General features: G+C 37.3%; 1 protein-coding gene and 1 non-coding gene across 2 annotated transcripts in view; one reads left to right on the forward strand and one right to left on the reverse strand.

Moving 5' to 3' along the window:
• IFT81 (intraflagellar transport 81) overlaps positions 1-5,248 on the forward strand; it is an 84,307-nt gene extending 79,059 nt beyond the window's left edge. Inside the window, exon 19 of the mRNA XM_047088175.1 lies at positions 4,533-5,248. Coding sequence (XP_046944131.1) covers positions 4,533-4,715 — 183 coding nt within the window. The 3' untranslated portion in view covers positions 4,716-5,248. The remainder of the gene's footprint in view (positions 1-4,532) is intronic.
• Positions 5,249-23,413: 18,165 nt separating this feature from the next.
• Positions 23,414-23,520, reverse strand: LOC124518555 (U6 spliceosomal RNA). The gene has a single exon (XR_006963685.1). It is a non-coding gene; the product is annotated as a U6 spliceosomal RNA (small nuclear RNA).
• Between the last annotated feature and the right edge of the window lie 292 nt (positions 23,521-23,812).

Here is a 23,812-nt window from a genome sequence, read left to right on the forward strand (position 1 = left end):
AAAGTACAAATGAAAAATATGGCTTTGTTTCAGTCTTAATGCATTGTATAATTAAGCTTTTGGTCTGACTCAATATATTGGTGATGATAAAATTATTCATCCTTATTTACATATTCTGGTTTGAATTATTATTAAAAACATACATGTATCTATGCTTTTACATAAATGCTGAATCAGTTCCCATAAACCTGTAAGTAATATTCTAAATTTCAGGGAAAAAATGGTATGGAAAACAATGGCATAATTCCTAAATAGTCTTTGTAAAAGTGTTTTTAAAAGATTTTTTTAAAAACTAAAAAACTTAGAAAAATGATTATGGAAAATTTCAAGCCTATATAAAAAGTAGAGGAAATAATGTAATGAATTCATGTGAAACCATCATCCAACCTCAATAATTAGACTTAATGACACATTTTGTTTTATCTATAGTCCCACCTATTTCCCACCCCAAATCATTTTTAGGCAAATCTCAGAGATCCTATTATATTTTTTTGATCATATTTCAGTTTGTATTGTAAAGGCCTTTTTTGAACATAACCACAATACCATTATCATGCCCAAAATAATTTAACAATAATTGCATAATACCAAATACTCAGTCAATGTTCAAGCTTCACCAATTGTCTCATCATTTCTTACTGTTTATTTGTTTGAAACAGGATCCTAATAAGAATTCATACAGTGCTATTAGTTGATATAGCTCTTAAGTATCTTCCTCTCGGTTACTCTTTCATCTTTCTTTACAATTTATTTGTTGGAAAATTAAAAGAAAAATAAAATCTAGTTACTTGTCCTGATGGGTTTCCAACATCCTGAACTTTGCTGATGACATCCCTATAGTGTCAACTAGCATGTTCTTCTGTCCCCAGTATGTCCTTTGAATTGGTAGTTAGATATAGAGGCTTGATTAAATATAATTCAATATTTGGCAAGTATACTTCATAGGTAGTAGTATGTATTCTTTGAGGAGGCTCTGTATAATATAGGCAGCCAATGAAGTCACTTCCTAGACCCATTAATTCATTAGAGGTTGCAAAATGATGGCATTCTAATTATGTTGTTCCTTCTTCATTTATTGGCTGGAATAATTCTGTAAAGAGTAACTCCTTATCAACTATTTAGTTACCCTAAGATACAGCTCAAATAAGAAAGGCAGAATAACTGCTGATTTGCTTGTTTATTGGTTTTCAAAATGATGAGTTTTTTTTTTTTTAATCATCCTTGACAAGTACCTTTATGACTCCTGGATTTAATTTATTGGAGATATTTCAATCTATTATAATTATTATTCCTGTCAGTTCTCGAATTGCCCCATTTTAAGCCAGTAGAAGCCTCTTGAAGTCAGCTCCTGAATGCTTTGGAAACAATCCTGCTAGATTTTGATGGCTTATTTTCTGGTATGACAAAATGTTCCGGGCTTATCCTATACTTTTCCTATTCCAAACCTGGAATTTCTCTAAAAAGTGTTTCTGTTTCTCTAAAAAAAGTGTTCATCTGTTCTTTCTGTATTATTTGTGAATAAATGCCCATCATATTAATGTAAATTTAAAAAGAAAGGAAACCTTAAGTTGATACCTCCAATCCCTCAGAGAAATTGTGAGTTCTACACATCTCTTTCCATTTATGGGTTGACATGCCATACTCAAAAAGGAAAAAAGAAATAATTTCATATTTGAAAGCATATATTTGAATCAAGTTGTAAACATTCACTAGAGATTTTGGGGTTTTAGGATTTAGTATGACTGTCAATAACTAGCTTTCACCCAAACATTCTATATGTTAGGTAATATATTTTTTCATATGAAAGCATTCCTCTATTTCTTTTGTTTTGAAAAGTATGTGGATGGATGTTTTGTGTACAGAAATTTTTATCAAATCTGAATCCTTTCAAAGACCCAAATGTAACTGCTAAATCAGAATAAAGATTATTCTTTCCCTTTCCAGTGTAGTGTTTTACTGCAGGATCTTTACGAAAAGTGATAGTAACAGTCTGACAAGTCTATTTCAGCAAAAGGAGCCATTGATTAGCTCATTCCCCAATTGTCAGGATGTATCATTTAAGAAACAAAGTTCTTCAATCCTCTCATTCCTAGAGTAGATCTAAATTTTAAGGCAAATACTGAATAAACCTAGCCTTTCAATGTGATGATAGCCTAAGCCTTCCAAACCAGCATAGACTGAACATCCACTCACCACCTCAGTCCAACTGACTTTCTGGAATTAACCAATCTATCATAGTGCTAAAATTCACATGATCATATACTAGAATTTGCCTTACCAAGTACTGTGTAATACTGTACTGAAAGTTGTAACTCCCCTTTACCCACTCTACCACCTCCCCTTTAAAGAACAATCAAATTGTGACAAGTATTCTTTGTGCATTACAACTATCAACAAAATAAATTTGGATTAAGTGGCAGTAACATTAAAAATAAATTACATACTAAGGCAGTTGTATTCATAAAATTAAAGGTTTCAAACACACATGGTTATGAAGTACATTAAATTTAATATTTCTGACATAGACCATGCCCACATCCTGTCTTTGGTTCTTTAAATAACTTTTATAGGTTGTTAGGATTTTTGACAAGGAAACTATTTCAATAATATAGGAAAATGTATAGTTAAGTAGTACCTTAATCTTAAAAGTTATTCTAAGAACTCTTAAAATTCTAGATCTGACTTACTACTTTTGTTTTAGTTCATGAGGATAAAAATATTTGGGTTTTTTTGAAGCTTTTGTTTAAATTCCAGTTAACATACAGTGTAATATTTCAGGTGTACAGTATAGTGACTCAGCACTTTCATATGACACCAGTGATCATCACAATAAGTGCATCTTTATTCCCCACCACATCAACTATTTAACCCATCCTCCCCCACCCACCTCCCTTCTGGGAACCATCAGTTTGTTCTCTATAGTGAAGGGTCTGTTTCTTGGGTTGCCCCCCTCTTTTTTTGTAACATAGACTTAAATAGATGTATTTGCATGCCAGATATTGTGTCAAACATTTGCTGGTTATATTTAAATTATATTTTCTTAATTCTGCTTTGTTTCCTGTTGCTATTTGCTGTCAATTTTGCTTTCATTAGCAACAGCTGTGGAGGACAGTCTTTAGTAAAGTGTTTTGAATCTAGTCTTAGCTTAGTTTACCCTCTTATTTGGGCAAGTACCAATGGCCAGCCTTCTCATTTGTGTCCTTACATCAACTATTAGATCAACTATATACCAAGGGCAGAAAGAATGGGAACCATTCTGTTACCTATTTCTGCATCTTTGCTTATTTTTCTGTCCTTAGTGATTTCTCATAATCAGTGTCACTGTGTACACTGTTTCCTGATGTGTGCGCTCTCATCTTCTCTGTTTTCCTCTGCTTACCTGCCTTCCATCCTTCGCCTCTTCCTTCCTTCCTCTCATTTCCTGCTAAGCCTCCTTTCAGTCACCCTTTCTGAATTTGCCAAAGTATATTTTTACAGTTTATTGAAAGCTTTTCTTATTCTTGTTTATAATGTTAGAGTCTGTGAGTAGAATAGTTTTGACAGATGGAATCATATAGGCTATTGGTAACAAAAATAATTCTGATAGGGGTTTGGGCCTATTTAATAGTGTACTTTTTAAAAAATCATGAAACTTTCTCCCTGAGAAATATATACGTACAATTTTATTTATTTGGGTATACACAGAGCATACACAGATTCAGGAAAGGATATAATACTTAATAATAATAACATATAACACATGATAGTTTATAAAGTATTTCCAGATCTATTGTATCTTGTGAAAAGATAATCTTATAAGGCAGTTAATTTTATAATTATCCCCTATTATTAGCTTTAATTACAATTGAGAAAACTGAGGTCCAGAGAAGTTGTCTTACTTAGAGCTAGTGACCAAGCCAAGTTATATACCAAAGTCTTCCGACTTTCAAAATCTACACTCTTTTTTCTACACCATGATACTGAACCACTTTCTACTTTCCTGATTCCCTTTATTCCCCACCCCACCCCACCCCCGCCCTTTCTTTTTCTTTCTTTTCTTTCTTTTCTTTTTTTTTTAGGGGAATGGTTGGATGATATGGTTGTTCTATTTTGAGGTTTTTTTTAATGTTTATTTATTTATTTTTGAAAGAGAGGGCACAAGCCAGCGAGGGGCAGAGAGAGAGAGAGGGAGACACAGAATCTGAAGCAGGCTCCAGGCTCCAAGCTGTCAACACAGAGCCTGATGCGGGGCTCAAACCCACGAATCATGAGATCATGACCTGAGCCAAAGTTGGTCACTTAACCAACTGAGCTACCCAGGTGCCCCCCACCTCCTTTTATATTTTTCTATTCTTTTTATCTTCAAGCTGTCCTACGTCTATCATAAATTTAATTAACTTTTATCATTTTAGTTTTCATTCATCTCAGGAGAACCTGGTTTAGTTAACTGCTACTCATCAAATGTTCAAAGCATACCATATTCTTCTGATTATAGCAACAGAAGTAAATCCCTGTAACTGAGATTTAATTATTCCTGATTTTTTTTATAATAGAAACTCCGAGAAAAACAAAAAGCTGTACGAGAAAGTCACGGTCCAAATATGAAACAAGCGAAAATGTGGCGTGATTTTGAACAATTGATGGAATGTAAGAAACAGTGCTTTCTGAAACAACAAAGCCAAACTTCCATTGGTCAGGTAATTCAGGAGGGCGGAGAGGACCGGCTGATACTCTGAATTCATGTGCCATCATTTAGGGTTTTAGTTGATGCTACTAGATGTAAGCATAATCCCATAATGTATTTCTCTTCTTGAAAATGATTTGTACAACATTTTGCTTTCAGATTAGCCATTCCCTATTAAGTTTTCTTGGAAGATAAGATTAAGGTAGATTTAGGTTTTAAAGTTTTTTAAAAATAAAAACCGCTTTTATTGTTTTGCTTAGTTTAGATATCAGTCGTGTCGTCTGAGTTTTATGAGACAGGAGACTAAGTTTACTCTCTGTAAATGTAAACATATGTCCATTAAGAAGCATGTAGTTTTTAAAAAATGTAATAACCCAATGGCTTAAAGTTCTTCTTAATCTTTTTTTAACTTTAGAGGAATCTTTTAGGAACTAATATCTCTTGTTTTGAAGAAACATTTATCTGAAGTTCAGCAATTCCTACAGTTTCACTTCAGTTTCTCTTTCTTCTGTAAAATTCAAGAAAATTTACTATTTTGAATAACATACTTGTTCTGACTGTATGATTTAAAAGCAAATAAAACTTGGTGCACATGTCATGGCTATTTGTTTTTGAATTATATAGTTGCATCAAAATTATTTTTTAAGTATTCATTTTATAGTATTGTTTGTTTATTTATTTATTTCTGTTTTTGAGAGAGAAAGAGAGTGTGAACAGGGGAGGGGTAGAGAGAGAGGGAGAGAGAACCCTAAGCAGGCTCCACACTGTCAGCACAGATCCCAGTGCGGGGCTCGAAATCACAAACTGTGAGTGAGATCATGACCTGTGCTGAAATCAGGAGTCTGACGCTTAACCAACTGAGTCACCCAGGTGCCCCTCATTTTATAGTATTGTATTAAATGTAAGGATTAGTTGTTATTTTTACCCAAAATCTAACAGTATGAAAAATAGTCATGGAATATAGATATTATCATGTGCTAAAAAGTTAGCATAGGATTCCAAGTGAAATTCAAGAGTCCAAAGTGCTTCTAATTTCTGCTTCATTTGGACAGGGTACTTGAAGGTTTCTTTGATTTTCCCTTAAAGAAAATTATTAAATTCCCATACTACCCTTAACTTCACTTCAGCTTCATTATACTTTTTTAAATGTCTTCCCTTTAGATTTGAAAACAGATTTCATATTATTAGCATGTGCATCTTGGGTTAGTTCTTTGTAGCTATCCTAGGGGTGGCGATGAGAGGTGAAGAACATTTCAATGAAGAAAGTTGTTTCAGGGTGCCTCGGTGGCTCAGTTGGTTAAGAGTCCGACTCTGATTTCAGCTCAGGTCATGATCTCATGATTCGTGAGTTCAAGCCCCACGTTGGGCTCTCTGCTGTCAGTATAGAACCTGTTGGGATCCTCTGTCCCCCTCTGTCTCTGCCCCTCCCCTGCTTGCACACGCTCACTCTCTCTCCCTCTCAAAAATGAATAAACATTAAATGATTTTTTTTTAATTTTTAAAACATTGTTTCTACCCTGTGTGGAACATACAGACTTGATTATGGCTTTGGATCTCTTTGTTTCCAAGTGTGTTCCTACTTTTACTTTTTTGTTTGAAAGCTCCTGGTCATCAGAGAAACATACCAGCACAGAGATTATTGGTAACTCTAGCAGCTATGGCAAGAAGAGATGGGATCCCTCAGAGCAAGGAAGAACTTACCAAGAAAGTGTGGAAACAAACTTCTTTTAACAAATTTCAAGAAAAAAAAAAAAGAAGCATTTTAATGTTTTATGTGGTTTGAATATGGTACTCAGGTTACTTTAGCCTCTCATTTGGGCAAGTATCAGCTACCAGAATACCAGCTACCATTTGTGCCTTTGGATCAACAACTTGATCCACCAGATACTAAAAGAGGAAAGGCTGTGTTTCAGTGTGGAAGCAAACCTTTCTTAATTCAATTAAGTCAGTTTCTGAACATTGAGGTAGACGTCTTTGTTCAGTATTGGCTACTGGCTTGTTATTTTTAAGCCTGTAGCAAGTGATGTTCCTTTAGCCAGAGTATGTATTCCTTTGCAAATATTTGAAAAAGACTGGATGTCCTTCACAGAAACAGCATTTTATTCCCCTAATGAAAGTCAGCTTGTAAGATTATTAAGCTTGGTGGTTAATTTTTTTAGCCTTTACTGTCTTTGGTGCTCTTCCCTTAATTTTTAAAATTGTTAATGACAGATACTCCAAGGAATGCTTATAATTCTTTTTTTTTTAATTTTTTTAACGTTTATTTATTTTTGAGACAGAAAGAGACAGAGCATGAACGGGGGAGGGTCAGAGAGAGGGAGACACAGAATCTGAAACAGGCTCCAGGCTCTGAGCTGTCAGCACAGAGCCCGACGCGGGACTCGAACTCACGGACCGTGAGATCATGACCTGAGCCGAAGTCGGCCGCCTAACCGACTGAGCCACCCAGGCGCCCCGGAATGCTTATAATTCTGATTTGATTATTGCTTGCCATCTTATTCCACACAGAAAGAGTGTGTGGATTAAACACTAAGGCAGCTCCAAAATCACTTTATTAACTGAGGCAGAGCATCATTATTACTTCAAGAAAAGCAAATTGAAAAAAAAACACCCTAAAAGTACAAAGTTATTTATAGTTTTTATGTAACATTGGACATTTAGTAATGCATCTTAATGGGTTTTCTACAGTGACTTTCCACTCATTTTGTGATTTGATTGGAACATTAAAAAGCTTTGACTACCTCTGACAGTTTTTGACAGCTGGCACTTCCAGAAGGGCTTATTATGTTTTTCCTTCAGGACTAATACTCTAGCTGGCTAATTGATGAGAGTACTTAATCGTTTTGGAAAATAATCCGTCTTCCACATGATGGCCCAAATAAAGGAGAAAAATGTAGCCTGTGAAATCTGCTTTTGCGTTCATGGATTTGCTCCTCCTAAGACTCGGTGCTGCCAGCTGCTGCGTGAAACTGACTCGCTAAACTGTAAATTCCAAAAGGCCACCGCTTATCTTGCTTTCTGTATTAGTTCAGGAAATAATCCAACTTTAAAGGTTGTCCTTTAAGAACCATCTTATAATAGGATAATGTCTTTTCTGTTATAAGTCTATTAACTGAATACAAGATCATGTCTTTTTCAGGTCCAGGGAGTGTACCAGAATGGTCTGAGAGCATTGTTCAAAGGCTTGTGGAACTCAAACCGGATCTTAAGAAATTACAAAATGCTTCACTTTCCTCTTTAGATTAATACTTTCTATCATTTTGCTTTATTTATTTCCATGGGCAGCAATAATAAAAGAAGCCATTTCATTAAACTATCAAATCCAAATGTATTATTCTGCCTTATTAGTTTATATAACATATATAAATTTTCTGGAAGATTTTAAGCTCTGGTCATTTTCCAAGTATGATTATTCCTTAAGGTTTTAGGCTAACATGATGCAGAGCACTTTTGGTAATTGGAGTAAAATAAAAGCCCAAATATGTTGCTCCAACTAAAAATGTATAAATTTGCTGAATTCTCCTGAATTGAATCTGAAAATACGCAGTAATGGATAACTTGCCAAAGCTACCTTTACAAAGGCAAAATCAAGTTTGGGTTGAAAATGACTTCGTGTGGAGATGTGTGTCTTCTAGAAACCTCTGTGTCATATGCAGGCATTTTCCCTAAATTAGTGACTAATGAGCATGAATCAAAGACTTGTTTCTACAAATGGTTCTAGGCGCTTACATCATTCCCCTTGTTTGGCACAAAGGAGTGTTTAGCCCTAGGGAGTAGGTAAGTAAGCAGCCTGATGATTAACTTTCATTAAACTTGGTTATTTCAATAACTTACCCATCGTCGTAGTGAAGGTAAGATCTAGATTATGTATACAACGAATCCTTCTTTTTTAAACAATCTGTGGCAGCCAGGAGATTTTTTTTAAAGGCACTTTGATTAAATTTGTAATTGTTTCTCCAGCCAGGAGGAGTCACTGGCTTCGCTCCTCCTCCCTTTCCTTTTAATGAGAGCAGCTTAATTAGAGCTGTTTAGTATATGGCAGCCAGGCATGAGGTGAACACTTTGTCTGGGACGGATAGAGAGGGATCTTTCAAAGTTATCTGTGTATTTTCAATCTTTGTCCCATCTTGAGACAATATTAAGAAGAGAAAGTTGTCTATAACAATCATTTAGTCCCATCCCATCCTTACAAAAGAAATAAAAACCTAAAACACAGAATCCAAACAAGTGTTTTGTGAAAGACTTGGACAAACGTGCTTTCTGCTCCTATGCTCCCTCTTTTGGCAAAAACTGGAAGTACTTTCTCGGCAAACACGGATAATTTCACAATTTCCTCTCTAGAATTGCTGAGCGACTTGAGTCACCAAACTTGGTTTACTGCTATGGAAATTCACTATTCAGAATTCAGGAGGAGATTAAAGATTTCTGCTTTTCAGTGAAAGTAGTAGTTTCCACCTCGGTTCAGAGTGTAACAGCAGGTTCCCTGCAGGGCTGCCGCTTGACCCTGCACGTGGCACACAGCCATAGAACTTTGGAGCTTGAAAAGAACCTCAGAATGAGTCGTGCAATCATTTATTAAACCGGGACCTTCGAGAGCTCTCTCTCAGTACCGCGGCTATTGCAGCAGACCACTTTCCAGCCACAGTAGAGTAACCGCAATGCGGCTCACTCCTCACGAGGGAGCCTGTTTCATTGTTAAAGAGCACCGCCTGATTAGTCTCTTGGTTCTAAAAATGAAGCAAACTCAGATTGGGAAGGAAGTTTTTTTAAAAAACAGCAGTTAGGCAAAGCAAGATTGAACAAATTAACTCCCTGAAGCTTTGTAATCATAATCATGATGATGATGATGATGATGATAGCAGCTAACACATTCTTGGACCCTCAGTATGTACCAGATACTGTCTAAATGCTTTATGTGTATGAACGAATGTAACTCTCACAGCAACCCTAGGAGGTAAGTATTATCACCCCCATTCAATAGATGAGGAAACTGAGGTACAGAGAAACTTCCACAGTATATCACACCACTAATACCTGTGGCAGAGCCAGGGCCCAAAACCTGTGCTCTTCACTATTGCGGTGTAGGTACTACAGTGTGACCCATGGATATGCTGGCTGTGTATATGCAGACAGGTTGATGTCCATTTAATGAACTATAATACATGTGAAATTATAATTTTAAAAAATGTGTTCACTTACTATGTGCCTAAAGGAAAAAAAAAACTTTAGTAAATGTTTAAAAATAAACTCTACCAACCAGATGTGGGAATTCCGCTAAATGAATGTCAAGTAAATGCAAAAAGAAATTTAGACATAGAACAAATGGAAGCTGTATAGGTTATAATTTAAATCTTTCTCTTTCTCTGTGAAAGTGTTAAAATCATATATATCTCTTGTTGCTGGACATATAGATAGACTCCAGTTTCTTACTTTATGAACAATGCTGCAACGCAACTTAAGAGTTGAAATACAATACAATATTAAACAAAACCACAAAATTTATTTAATTTGGTCAAATCCAAAATCCACTGAATAGTTTTACAGACATTTCTTGCCTCTCTCTATGAAAATGCCAAAGCTAAATCAAAGAAATTAGCAAGATATTACTTTCTTAATTGGAGAATGAAATTGTAAATTCATTCATTCATTTTTTTATATACAAATATTTATTGTCTTCTGGGTGCCTGACATTGTGCTAAGTGCTAAAATATAAAGTGAACATGATCTGGTTTTGGCTTTCAGAGAGCTCACAGTCTAGAAGACTCTAATACTTTGTAGCAAAAATTAAAAAGTTCTTTTATATGTAAAAAAATCAAGGAGCTCAGAGGAAGAAGCGATTAATTCTGACATGGGGGACTGAGGTAGGACTTGAGCTGGGTTTGTAAGGAGGAGTTAAGATTTTGATAGCCATGGGAAAGGAGGAAGATGTAAAGGCATTTAAGAAAATGGCATGCTCAGGAAGTGACAAGAAGTCTAGTATGGCTCGTAAAGTTACCTACCCATTAGGGAGAGGAAGGAGCTCCTGTCACGTGCCAAGCCCTTGTGCTCTGTAATTTGTGTGCTGGGCACCCAGCTAAACTCTGTGAAAAGGTACAATAAATGTGTCAGACACGGCCCTGTCATTAACAGGACTACGATACATTAATTTTTTTAAAGGACTACAATACGTTAGACAGCAGCAAACATACTAAGACCTAATAACCAAGTGCTGAATTCTGTGTTGCTATCGAAGTTCAAACAAAATGGAGATCTAGAGAAATCAAAGAGGAATCGAGGAGGTCTGATCAAGGAGGTCTGATCAAGGAGGGAGGAAAGATCAGGGCCTGGAAAGATAAGGATTTGGACAGGTGAATGGGAGAGCATGGGAGGGCAGCAGGGATGAAACCAGCAGGTGCTCATTGGCCCTTTGCTGCATCCAGCTTTGTATCAAGCATATGAAGCGAGAAAAGGCGTGGCCTCTCCTTCCAGGGAACTTGAAGTCTAGTTACCAAGATGGAAAACGGAAAAACGTAACCAATGGTTGAAGTAGTTTACAGCACTGGATTATCCAGTGGGCAAACTGATACACTCTGAACTTTCTGAAAGTGTTTGATATTTCAGAGATCAAAGAAGTTTTCATTAGGAAAATCAGAGCTATTAGACTTCCTTACACTCTTCTCAGGGTTTAGGGTCTCAAAGTTTTGATTCAGCTTTTTGGAAGGGGATCAAGAGTTAACAGACCTAGGACGTTCAAAGGAAAAAACACTTTGGGCTGGAACAATTTGGGCAGGCTGGAGAGGGACATGCAGATACAAGTTAACTCTTCTGGCCACAAGGGCAGAATGTGACTCCGGGAGGAAGCAAGAGCTTGTGGGGAAGAGGAAGCCCTGAGAAAGGAATGCCCTGAAGTACTAGCCAGACAAGGCTGGAGGGAATCAGGAACAAGTTGGAGGTGGAGAAGCAGTTGGAAACCAAACTGCTGAAGGTTTTGAGTCCGTGCAATTCCAAGTTCTGTCCATCGGTGTATGCTAATAGGGAGTTGTTAATATCCCTGCTTCCCTTAGACCCTCGATGAAATGAGAGACTTACTACATCGTAGAGAGTAGCAAACAGTCACTGCCATGGGAGGCTGTTATCATGGGTAACATGATTTTTTTTTTTTTTTATGACAAAGGAGAGGCAATAAGCCAGTTATTTATTGCTTTGCATTTAGGGAGATATTTTTTACACTAACTCAAAGATTCAGCATGTTATTCTTTGATTCAGGTTACAACTCTATGTCATTTCTATCATCACTTTTTTGTTCCATGTAACATTTTCAGATGTGTGAAACAGATTTGATAATTCCAGGGAACTGAGCTTAGAAGCAGTATATGTAAAAGTTACACTTCTGTTGAGAGACATTTTTATAAGTTTATATGATTTTCTATATATTAAAAAATGTGAGAAAAGATTTCAGAGCTGGTGTTTAACTGCACTTGATTTCTTTTTCTTGAGAGTAGGAAAAAGAACTCATTTTTTGTTGTAGTAATTGCCAAGTCACCAAGCAGAGCCTCCATGCTCAAAGAGACCCACTTGCTAGTGACTTTGCAGTGTCAAACAAATGTTCAACTTTTATTCTGACACTTCTTGAAGAATTTGATTGAAACTATATATGTCCAGATAACACTCAGCAAAGTGCCCTTCTTGCATTTGTTTCAAGATATATTTGGAAACAAGAGAGATGACCTTGGATGCAGCTGCTTTTCCAATTTAGGACTTCTCTCTGGGTCTACTGAATAATATTTCCCAGCATTGAAAATTCAAAGGATGGAAAAACATTTTAGTTACTATATGCCATAAGCCCTATGATAGAGGATTTTTCCCCCAGCAATATGTTCTGCCTCTAAAAGAATGATATATTTAGACCACAAACTCTATGCTAGCTTTCTAACCATCTATTTCAAAATACATTCAGGAACACATTTGCTTTTCATCAGAGCGCCTTTTTGTAATCTAAATTGAGCTGCCTTGCTTTTTAAAATATTTTAGCATCTAAGAAATAAAAAATATCAAGCAGTTAACCCTTCGCCTTTGCTTTCTGGCATTCAAAATTTGTTTCAAAGCCAGGGTTCATTGTAACTTGATGTAAGATCTAAAAGAAGACTGGGGAGGCTCTGACATCCACAGCTAAGGTTATTGCCACCTGTCCAGATGACAATACAAGTCCTACTAGTCTAACCTCAAGCCCGAAAGCCAAGGCTAGCTTCCAGTTGTATCTACATTTAGCCCACGGAGATGGATGGTTTTAACTGTCATTAAAGTGACATTCTTTCAGTTACCATTATGCATATTTTGGAGGTTCAAGCAGTTCCATTTTTAATTTGTTGTCACAGTCACAGGACAAGACTTAGGTAACCTGTTTGATAAAGCAATTTTACCTTTAAGCAAATGAATAACTAAGAATTATAGTCTTATCATTGTCCTACATGGCATATTACCAGAGATAGTAACATTTTCTATTTTCATATGGTTTCCTAAGATGTTATAGTCAATCAGAGCATTTATAGAGATGATTATGTTGTTGGCAACAGTCTCCAGCATACGCAGTACGTGAATGCCCAGTAAAATGTGTTAACATGCACACACACACACACACACACACGTAGACATAGAAAAACCATTTTATAATACTTCAAAGGATAACTTGTTCTCAAGGATTCCTTGTTGCTTGATTTGGTATCCAATCAGTTATGTCATCTGTTAGCCACAGGGTGAGTGATTTTGAACAGTCAACAGATTTTTAAAACTTACTACTTAAGATACTCTTAAAGATGATCCGTCCATCAGATAACAGACTGATCTTAAATTTTTAATTGTCATAAATTATTGCCCCAGCCTTGCTTTGCAGTTTCCTAATTCAAAAACTGGTGACTTTTATCTTTAATCTGACATTTATTCCTTAGTAAAAACAGATTTTTTCCATGGGTGTGGCTATTGTGTATACATTTCCATTATTTTATTGATGTTGAACCAAAGTAATTGCTACAGTCACTGCACTGCCCTAATTAAGTAAATAAGAGTTAATAGCACCCAAACTAATAGATTTTATAGGATAAGCAATAAAGTTTTCTCTTACTGCTGCCAGAAACTCCTCCAACTGCACAAAACTTCTGAACTGTGCTTTTTTTTTTTTTAATTTTTTTTTTCAACGTTTATTTATTTTTGGGACAGAGAGAGACAGAGCATGAACGGGGGAGGGGCAGAGAGAGAGGGAGACACAGAATCGGAAACAGGCTCCAGGCTCTGAGCCATCAGCCCAGAGCCCGACGCGGGGCTCGAACTCACGGACCGCGAGATCGTGACCTGGCTGAAGTCGGACGCCTAACCGACTGCACCACCCAGGCGCCCCTGAACTGTGCTTTTTAAAGATATGAAAAAGGAAAATATGATGATACCTACAAAATACTCCCAAGACCTGTAGTTCTCAAAGAAGATTTTAGTGATGGAAAAGTCTCAGAGAAAAGGTAATTTTATTTTAAATATTACAGAGATTAAATGTGAGTTTTGCTGAATGTTTTCATAAAATATCTTTCAAATATATGTTTTCTCATCCTTCATCTAAAAACATACAAAACTTTGAGCCAAAAAGAATATTCCTGCATGGTTTGTGGTTATTAAGTCTGTCAGTATGTCTTGGGAGCCCTTTTCTCTCTATCCAGCTCCCCTTATATTCTCAGATACTCTTAAGCAAATCAGAACATTATTGATGTTCAGTAAGTATTCATTGCTCGAGAATTAGTATCTCACTGTCAGCCTTCCTAAGACAGGAGAAATTTCTAGCAACTACAAAGTGAATATATTTCCCTAAACGCTTTTTATCTGTGTCTTCCATAGATGGAATTTATATCCAGCTATCTGCAGATTTATATAGAATCTGGTTTACCCAAATATTTGCAGTACCATCAAATTAAGTTTCTTTATTTTCTTTTTCTTATCATGCCCAAATATCTTACCTTGATCTTTTTGTTACAAAATACAGATGTGTTTATTTAATGAAGGCAGATCTAGTCTGTTTCTGGTTCAAACTCATTTTAACATCGTACCTTTTTTCTGTCCCTGACCCTCTCCAACTTTGTTGGTTCTCATATCTTTTTCTCCTTGTTTATGCATACCATTCCATTACTATTTAAACTCTCTCAGATTGTGGGGCTCCTTGGTGGCTTAGTTGTTTAAGCATCCGTTTCTTGATTTCAGTTCAGGTCCTGATGCCATAGGTTCGTGAGTCCGAGCCCCATGTTGGGCTCGGGGCTGACAGCAAGGAGCTTGCTTGGGATTCTCTCTCTGCCTCTCTGTCTGCTCTTCCCCCACTTGCACTTTTTCTGTCTCTCTTAAATAAATGTGAAACTTTCTCTGATTGTGTCTCACACATTCTCTTGCCACTAGTAAGTTCACTTTTGGAGCATCTTCCCAAAAAAATTTTTTTGTTGAGGTAAATTTGGTATATAACATTATATGAGTTTCGGATGTGTACATCTTTGCACACTGATGATTGTACGGCTCTGTGGATATATTAAGAAACATTGTGTGACTACACTAAAAACCACTTTAAATTGGTGAATTTGTGTGGTATGTGAATTATGCCCCAATAAAACGGTTAAAAATGAATATATAGCTCAATGTAACAGAAGTCAAATGATATCAAGCAATGTTTGTTTAAAAAAACAAAAATCCCTCACCTACTTCAGTCTTCTCCCTTGTTTGAGGTATTTCCAAAGCTAGCTTTTGGAATATTCTTGCTGACATTTTCATTGTGCACACAAGCGCATATGTGTATTTACAGCTTTTTAAAACTGTGTACAAAGGGGGTTATATTCACCATTCTGCAACTTGCTTTTTTTAAATTTTTAAAATGTTTATTCATTTTTGAGAGAGACAGAGAGCGCATGAGCAAGGGGGGGGGGGGGGCGGGGAGAGGGAGACACAGAATCTGAAGCAGGCTCCAGGCTCTGAGCTGTCAGCACAGAGCCCGATGCAGAGCTCGAACTCACGAGCTGTGAAATCATGACCTGAGCTGAAGTCAGACGCTCAACCGACTGAGTCACCCAGGTGCCCCTGCAATTTGCTTTTTTGCATCAAAGAGTAAGTTATAATAATATGTCCATATAGAGTTGTTCTTAACAGTTGCAAGTATCTAATTCTTAAACAATGTTCCACTACATGCATGTAGCACGATTTGATTAACACGCTCCTGATTGAAGATCCCTCTATATGTGTCTTGCACTCTGATGCAAGTATATGTGTCAGGCAAAAAAAAAAAAAAAAAAAAAAAAAAAAACCTTAGAAGTAGCATTATTGTATTCAGAGGTATGTGCATTTAAACTTTTGATAGATAGACATTGCCAGATTACTCTCCAAAAAACTGGTGATAATTTGTAATCCCATCAGTTGTGTATGACAGAGCCCAGTTTGCTATTCTGTTGCCTAAACTAGGTATACTGGCTTTATAACACCTTTGTGAGTATGATAAGTTGAAAGAATTAATTTGTATTTTTAGATTTATGAGTGAGGTTGAGTTTTGATGACCTGTTTTTAATTGATTATGTGGTATTTTTTCTAATTGAAAAATCCATAGTGTTAATTGTAGAAATTTTGAGTAATACGGCAGATAATTAAAAACATGTATAATCCCCTACCCAGAGTTTATCACCATTTACAATTTTTCTTCTGGCCTCCTTTGTATGGAATTTATCTTTTGATTATTTTTAGCAGATAATGAGGTTGGTAAAGGAGCTAATTTTTGTATTTGAAATACACAGCTAATGGGGCATCTGAGTGGCTCAGTTTGTTAGGCTTCTGACTCTTGATCTCAGGGTTGTGAGTTTAAGCCCCACGTTACTACTACTTAAAAGAAAATATGCAGTTTACAAAATGAGGTTATAATTCAGCTACTTAGAATATTGCTTTGAGCTCTTTTAATCAAGGTGCTATATAAATATTCAGTGGACTGAACTCTCCTGTGCCAAGCTTTTGGGATCAGCTAGTGGAAAAATCATTAGCATTCTTTCCTTGACACTGTACTGTCACTACCAGGGCTGAAACTGGATGAGATTTCCTGGGAGCCAATGGGTCTCTTAGTAAAGGAGACAGCTCTACGATCCTTTAATGGCATGGAAGATAGAGGAATCCTGTACCTTAAAAGACAAACACACATTTCATATTATATGTTTATGTGTGTGCCCATATATATAACCATTATTCTCACTCGCACATGCACAAAACAGAAGATGAGATTAGTGAGCCAGGATAGGAACATGCTGAAAGAGTGCTGGACACCTGGGGAACAGTAAAATGATTAGCACACAGGGTAAGCCATCCAAAGACAAGTCCCATATGGTAATCATGTTTCCTTATCTGATTCTTCCTTTGGACTGGAAGAGCATGGAATGCAGGATTAGTTTCTGTTCACAGTTGTATTTCCCGTGCCTAGTTACGCACACAGGCAACTTTGATCGGTGAATAATGAATGAATGAAAAGTGAATGAATGTGACCTTGAATAAATCACTTAATTTCTTTGGACTTCAGTTTCTTTCTCTGACAACTTCAAAGAATAACTAAAAGGATAAAATAAGGTAATGTATGAAGGTGGTGGGTAAGACTGAAAGTCGGCTCCAAGCTGACTGTGTCTCCTCCTTATTTTTATGGAGCTAGATATAGTTGCCATTCAGGCCCTAGTAAGGAGGCCCTACTGTATACAGCAACTGTCTGCGCATCATCTTCCTGGTTAACCAGAGAATAAAGTAAATACAATGCAGCTTTATAATTAGAAGTAATTGCCAGTGACCTGGAGGCTTTGCCATCTTAACCACTGCCTCATTCTCAGTATTCAATGGTATCTTATGGTGCACCCGGGTGGCTCAATAGGTTAAGCAACCAACTTCAGCTCAGGTCATCGTCTCACAGTTTGTGGGTTCCAGCTCTGCATTGAGCTGTGTGCTGACAGCTCAGAGCCTGGAGCCTGCTTCGAATTCTGTGTCTCCCTCTCTCTCTCTCTGCTCTCCCCTGCTCATGCTCTGTGTCTCAAAAATAAATAAACGTTAAAAAAAATTTTTTTTTTAAAGGCATCATATAAATCTAACACTGAAGTCCCATCAGGCTTAGGGTAAAGTTATAGAAAATGGATGTTACTGTGCCTTTAACATGCTTAGAAATGCATCTGGTGATTATGTTTAAAAGCAGAGATGATAACTCAGGAAGGCACATGGTATATGTTTAGAATAGTAGCTATTCTCAGAGTTGACCTATTGTACATGATTGCAAATGAACGCCTGTCCTTTTTAGTTTATCTTGTATCAAATTGTCAGAGACCCATTCCAAGTAACGATTACATTTTGGAGTAGTGTAAAGAAAAAAAAAAAAAAACCTCTATGAAAGATTTTGTGATTTACTCAAGAAATATTCTATGACCTTTTAAGTTGGTTGAAAGAGAAAGCTGGTATGATGTAAAACCAGTTAAAGTAAGAATAAGCTTGGAAATATTAAATAGCATCAACTCCTAGCCCTTAGGGAAGATAACTAATGGCCCAGGCCCTAAAATTACAATTTTTTAGAATTTTTCATAAAAACTTGATATAAGTAGAAACATTTCTCAGGCCAGTACACCCTAATGAAATGCCATAAAAATAACAGACTAGCACATAAAATTTTTTTCTATTTGTAACCAACAGCATTGCATAATCAGGCAGGAACCAGGAAGTAAAAATAATCACAAAATTAAACAAAGTGATCTGTTTTCGTTACTCCAGCAGGAGTAAAAAGTGAAGATAAATACAGCCAACAAGTTCCTTTATCAAATTTGAAAATTCTTTCCTTGTCAGTCATTCCTTAATAGCAGAATAAAAATGAAATTTTTACTAAGGCTTTTAACTCAACACTATCTTTTAAAAAATCTTTTTTAACTGTGGTAAAAAAAAAACACATATTCTAAAATTTACCATCTTAACCATCTTTAAGTGTTCAATAGTGTTACCTATATTCACATTGGTACAGTAGACCGGCAGAATGTTTTCATGTTGCAAAACTGAAAACATTATAAGCAACTCTACCCATTAAGCAACTCTCCATTCCCCTTCCCCCTGGCAACTACGATTCCACCTTCTGTCTCTGAGTTTGACTGCTCCAGTACCTCATATAAGTGGAATTCTACAGTATTTATCTTCTTGTGACTGGCTTATTTCACTGATCCTGAAGTCCTCAAGGTTCACCCATACTGTATCATGTGACAGGATTTCCTTCAAGACTGAACTCCGTCCTTTTTAATATCATTTTTGTGGTACAGTCTATTCTACCCTTAAACATCTTTTAATGCTCCAGACCATAACCAAATACAGAATGATGAGAAGCAGGTCGGAATGCACATTTGACCTTCCGAATTCTCCTGTCAAGAAATCAAAAGAGGTTATAAAGTGATTAAACACTGTAGGACTTCCCCAGTGTGAGAAAAACTATTTGATGCTAAGTTAGCAATCAAGACTCTGAAGACCTTTTGCAAGCCACTTGTATTGAAGGTTTTTATTTGTTTTGTTGTTCTAGAAATGCATTTGACCTAGTACAACTTTTTTTTTTTTTGAAGTATCTGCAAATATATCTCTGCTGCTGGGTTATTTTTTTTTTTTCCTTCAAGCCTGCAGACATTCTTTCCAACTTCTTCAGATTGAGTTAGCTGTGTTCATGTTTGAGAATAACCCTCCTCCCCTATTCTGTCATAGCAACAGTGTGTTAAGAGAATGCAGTCGGGAACTGGAGATATTGTTAGGTCACAGAACCAAACAAGATTGAGTGTTAAAAAGAAGCAGAGCTCATTCAATTTCAGTCTTCCTACCTTATTTTTTTTTTAGAAGATGTTTGTTTATTTTTGAGAGAGAGAGCAAGTATAAGCAGAGGAGGGGCAGAGAAAGAGGGAGAGAGAGAATCCCAAGCAGGCTCTGCACTGTCAGCACAAGAGCCCTACTTGGGGCTCGAACTCACGAACCGTGAGATCATGACCTGAGCCAAAATCAAGAGTCGGATGCCTAACCGACTGAGACACCCAGGTGACCCCCTACCTTAATTTTTAACAGCTTTGTTGAACCATGATTCACATATCATATGCTTCACTCGTTTAAAAATTCAGTGGTTTTTAGTATATTCCCAGAGTTCACAACCATCACTACATTCCCTTTGAGAACATTTTGCCACCCCCATAGGAAACCCTGTGCCCATTAGCTGTCACTCCCCATTTCCCCCAGATCCCCCAGCCCTAGGCAATCACTAATCTGCACTCTATGGATTTGTCTATTCTGAAATTTCATATAAATGGAACCATACGATATGTGGCCTGGCTTCTTAGCATGTTTTCAAGGTCATCCATGTTATAGGATGTATCACTTATCCCTTTTTTTAAATTGTGGGAAAATAAAATTGACCATCTTAACCATTTTTAAGTATACATTTAAGTATTTTAAGTACATTCACATTGTTGTGCAACCAATCTCCAGAACTCTTCATCTTGCAAAACTAAACTCTATTTCCATCAACAGTTTCCTGTTCTCCCTTTTTTCTCAACCTCTGGTAACCATTATTCTACTTGGTCTCTATGAATTTGATTCAGGTACCTTATATAAGTGGAATTATACAGTATTTGTCCTTTTGTGACTGGTTTGTTTCATTTACCACAATATCCTCAAGAACTTTGTCATTCATGTTGTAGCATGTGTCAGAATTTCCTTCCTGCTTCGTTCCTTTTTATGACTGAGTAATATTTCATTGTGTGGATATACTTAATACATTTTGTTTATCCATTCATTAGTTGATGAGCGTTTGGGTTATTTCCACTTTTTGGTTACTATGAATAATGCTACTATGAACATGCATATGCAAGTTTTTGTATAGACATGTTTTCAGCTCTCTGGGACACCTACCTTGGAGTAGAATTGCTGAGTCATATGGCAGCCCTATGTTTAACTTTTTGTGGAGCTGAGCAACTTTTTCACATCAACTGCATCATTTTACAGCAGCAAACTAGAAAGGTTCCAGTTTCTCCACATCCTCACCAAGGATGTTGGAGAAAAGAATGTTGTTATTGCCCACCCTTTTCATCATAGCCAAACTAGTAAGTGTGATGTAGTATCTCATGGTGGTTTTGTTTGCTTTTGCCTGGTGGCTAGTTTTACATGAGTTTATTGGCCATTTGCATATCTTCTTTAGATAAATGACTCTTCAGATCCTTTGTCCATTTTTTAATCATCTTGTTATTGTTGATTATTCATGAATCCTGACTACGAGTCCCTTGTCAGACAAATGACTTACAAATATCTTCTCCTATTTTGTAGGTTGCCTTTTTCACTTTCTTGATGGTGTCCTCTGAAGGTTTTTAATTTCAATGAAGTCCAATTATCTGTTTCTTCTTTTGACACTTGTGTTTTTCGTGTTGTATCTAAGAAGGTTTTGCCTTCTTAGGCACAAAGATTGGGATACCTGACTGACTCACTTGGAAGAGTATATGACTCTTGATCTCAGGGTTGTGAGTTTAAGTTCCACATTGGGTATAGAGATTAGTAAGGAAACAAACTTAAAAAAAAAAAGCACAAAGATTTACTCCTGTTTTCTTCTAAGAATTTGTAGTAGTTTTTGCTCTTCTATTTAAATCTATGATTCATTTTTGGTTAAGTTTTGTATATGCTGTAAGAATGAGATCCATCTTCAGTATTCTACATGCGTGTATCCATTTGTCCCAGCACCATTTGTTGAAAGATTATTTGTTCCCCCTTCCCCTCCATTCAATTGTCTAGGTACCCTTGTTGCAAATCAATTGACCATAAACCATGACAGTTTATTTCTGGATTTTCAATTCTATTCCATTGATCTATCTTCTAACTTTGTTTTTCCTTTTTAAGATTGTTTCAGCCATAATCAAAATAATCAAAAGATGATTTTCAGATTTTTATCGTGCACTGAGTTGAGAGAGGGAGATTTAGGTTCTGCTTTGTCTGTATGAAGTTGGAGGTGCCTACTGGACGCACAAGGGGAACTGTCCAGTAGGAACTATATTTAGGAGTCTGGTGTTCCAAGGAGAGAACAGAGCTGGGGATAAAGATAATCAAGATGTGAGAATCAAGAGCACGTAGGTCCCATCACCCTTCCCATCTATTGCTCCGTCCCTCTGTGCTCTCTTGGGTTCCCCCCCAACAGTCTTTCTCAAGTTATTTCTTCACAGTTTCCTAGGTGCTCCAGACCAGAGAGATTTCCCCATGCTGTCATTCTCTAGAAGTCTTTCCATTATGGAACTGACTTCACCAAGGTTGAAAAACCATTACCCCTCAACCTTTCAATTCTTCCTTTTTGTTTAGATATTAAGTATGCAGTCATCCAGGGAAACCAGTAGGGATGAGTAGGTTTAGGAGAGGGGATCTTTGGAAACAGGCATTTATAAAGCTGGTTCAGATTTGGATTGGCCCTGAAATCATTGCTAAGTGGTAGGGATGGTAGAGCCTGAAAAGAGAGTGAAGCGGGGAGTCACTATGGTACACAGGAGCGTTTACTACTACTACTCCACCATGGCATTTCTAGCTCAGCTCAAAAGGACTTTTGGTACCTTTTAGGGAGCTACTATAGTTTAAGAGAGAAAGATGTCACAAAGGAAGGCCAGAAAAGGCCTTCCCAGGGAAATCAACTCCTTGCTGTGATCATCACTTTAGAGTCTGATTAAACATTTTGCAGATGGTGGTGATGGGTGCACAACACTGCGAATGTACTTAATGCCACTGAACTTACACTTAAAAATGGTTAAAATGGTGAATTTTACGCTCTGCATATTTTACCACTATTAAAAAAAAAATGTTTTGCAGGTCTAGAAACCAGATCCCAGGGCCTGGAATGTTTCTGTCTAGTCCCTAAGATGCATCTTTTCCTGTTACCAAAAGGTCTGAGACACCCAGTTGGTAATCAGAAGCTCTTACAGGGAGCCTGGAAAGTAGCTGCAGACTCTTACGGCATTTTTACTTCCAAGTATGTAAGTACAGCTCTGTGGTGGCTGGGAAACCGACCAGGAGACTGTGTCCCTGTCCTTGCCTGTGTAATGCTATACAAATACTGTCACATTTGTGTCATGGAGGGGGTCTCCTTTGGTCAATACCCTGTGGGCGATCCCTCTGTTTGTTGTTACACAGGATGGAGTCTAAGTAGACAGTAAATGAGAAGGTGAAGTTTCCTTGGATTGTCCATGGTGGGGAGGCCCCAGGTACAGGGAGACTGAAGGATGAGTAGAGGCTAGTCCATAACTGCAAGTTCACGGTTGCCCCCAGCAACACTTCTTATGACGTGTCTGCCTTTAAGTGGCCGACCTTAGTAATTTTGGATTCTCAGTAGTTTTCTTCTCAGAAGTTGACCTTATAAAGAGCCTCTGGGGTTATCTCCTACCTGACCCTTCACCCTGGGCCCCCATCTTCCCTTCCCATTTCTCCTTCACCAGTAAAACCCATTCCTTCATCCTGCCCTGCCTGTGCATGTACATCTCTAGCACGAGGGAAGGGGACTTGGGGGACATTGGTTATTTTTAGTTTAGGACTAGTATAAGGTTGAGACATGGTCAACCAATCCCAGACCTGAGCCCACTGATGTCTCAGATTTTAAGAAGCACCAACCAGTCTTTCCAAGTGCCATGTTCCACCAACCCTTTCTTTCACTTGTCTTGACATTGTTAGACCCCCCACGGTGTGGTTTTATCGCCTGCCTCCATTCAGATTTTCTTTTTCCCAGATGTGGAACGCTTCACAAATTTACATGTCATTCTTGTACAGGAACCATGCTAATCTTCTCTGTATTGTTCCAATTTTAGTCTGTGCACTGCCACATCAAGCACCTTCCTTTCAGATTCTGAGGGTCATTTGACTTTGTCTCTGGCAGCTGCCATTTTCTGCCTCCTACCTGACATGGCACCCTGTGTCATGTGAACCCTTACACATGGTGGCTCTGCCCAGTCTGGGCCCTTAGGGAGGGCATCTAGCAAGATCAGCTTAATTTCTACGTCCACTTTTACAGGACAACCTCATTCAGTGTCCATTACACTTTTTGTGTAATATTTATTTTGGGGAAAGTGGAAGCAGAGGAGGGGCTGAGAGGGGGGGAAAGAGGATTCGAACCGGCTCTGTACT

Source organism: Lynx rufus, unplaced genomic scaffold, assembly GCF_022079265.1.
Source record: "Lynx rufus isolate CCGP_SWC_20201006 ecotype Redwood Valley unplaced genomic scaffold, mLynRuf1.p SCAF_24, whole genome shotgun sequence".
Taxonomy (NCBI): Eukaryota; Metazoa; Chordata; class Mammalia; order Carnivora; family Felidae; genus Lynx; species Lynx rufus.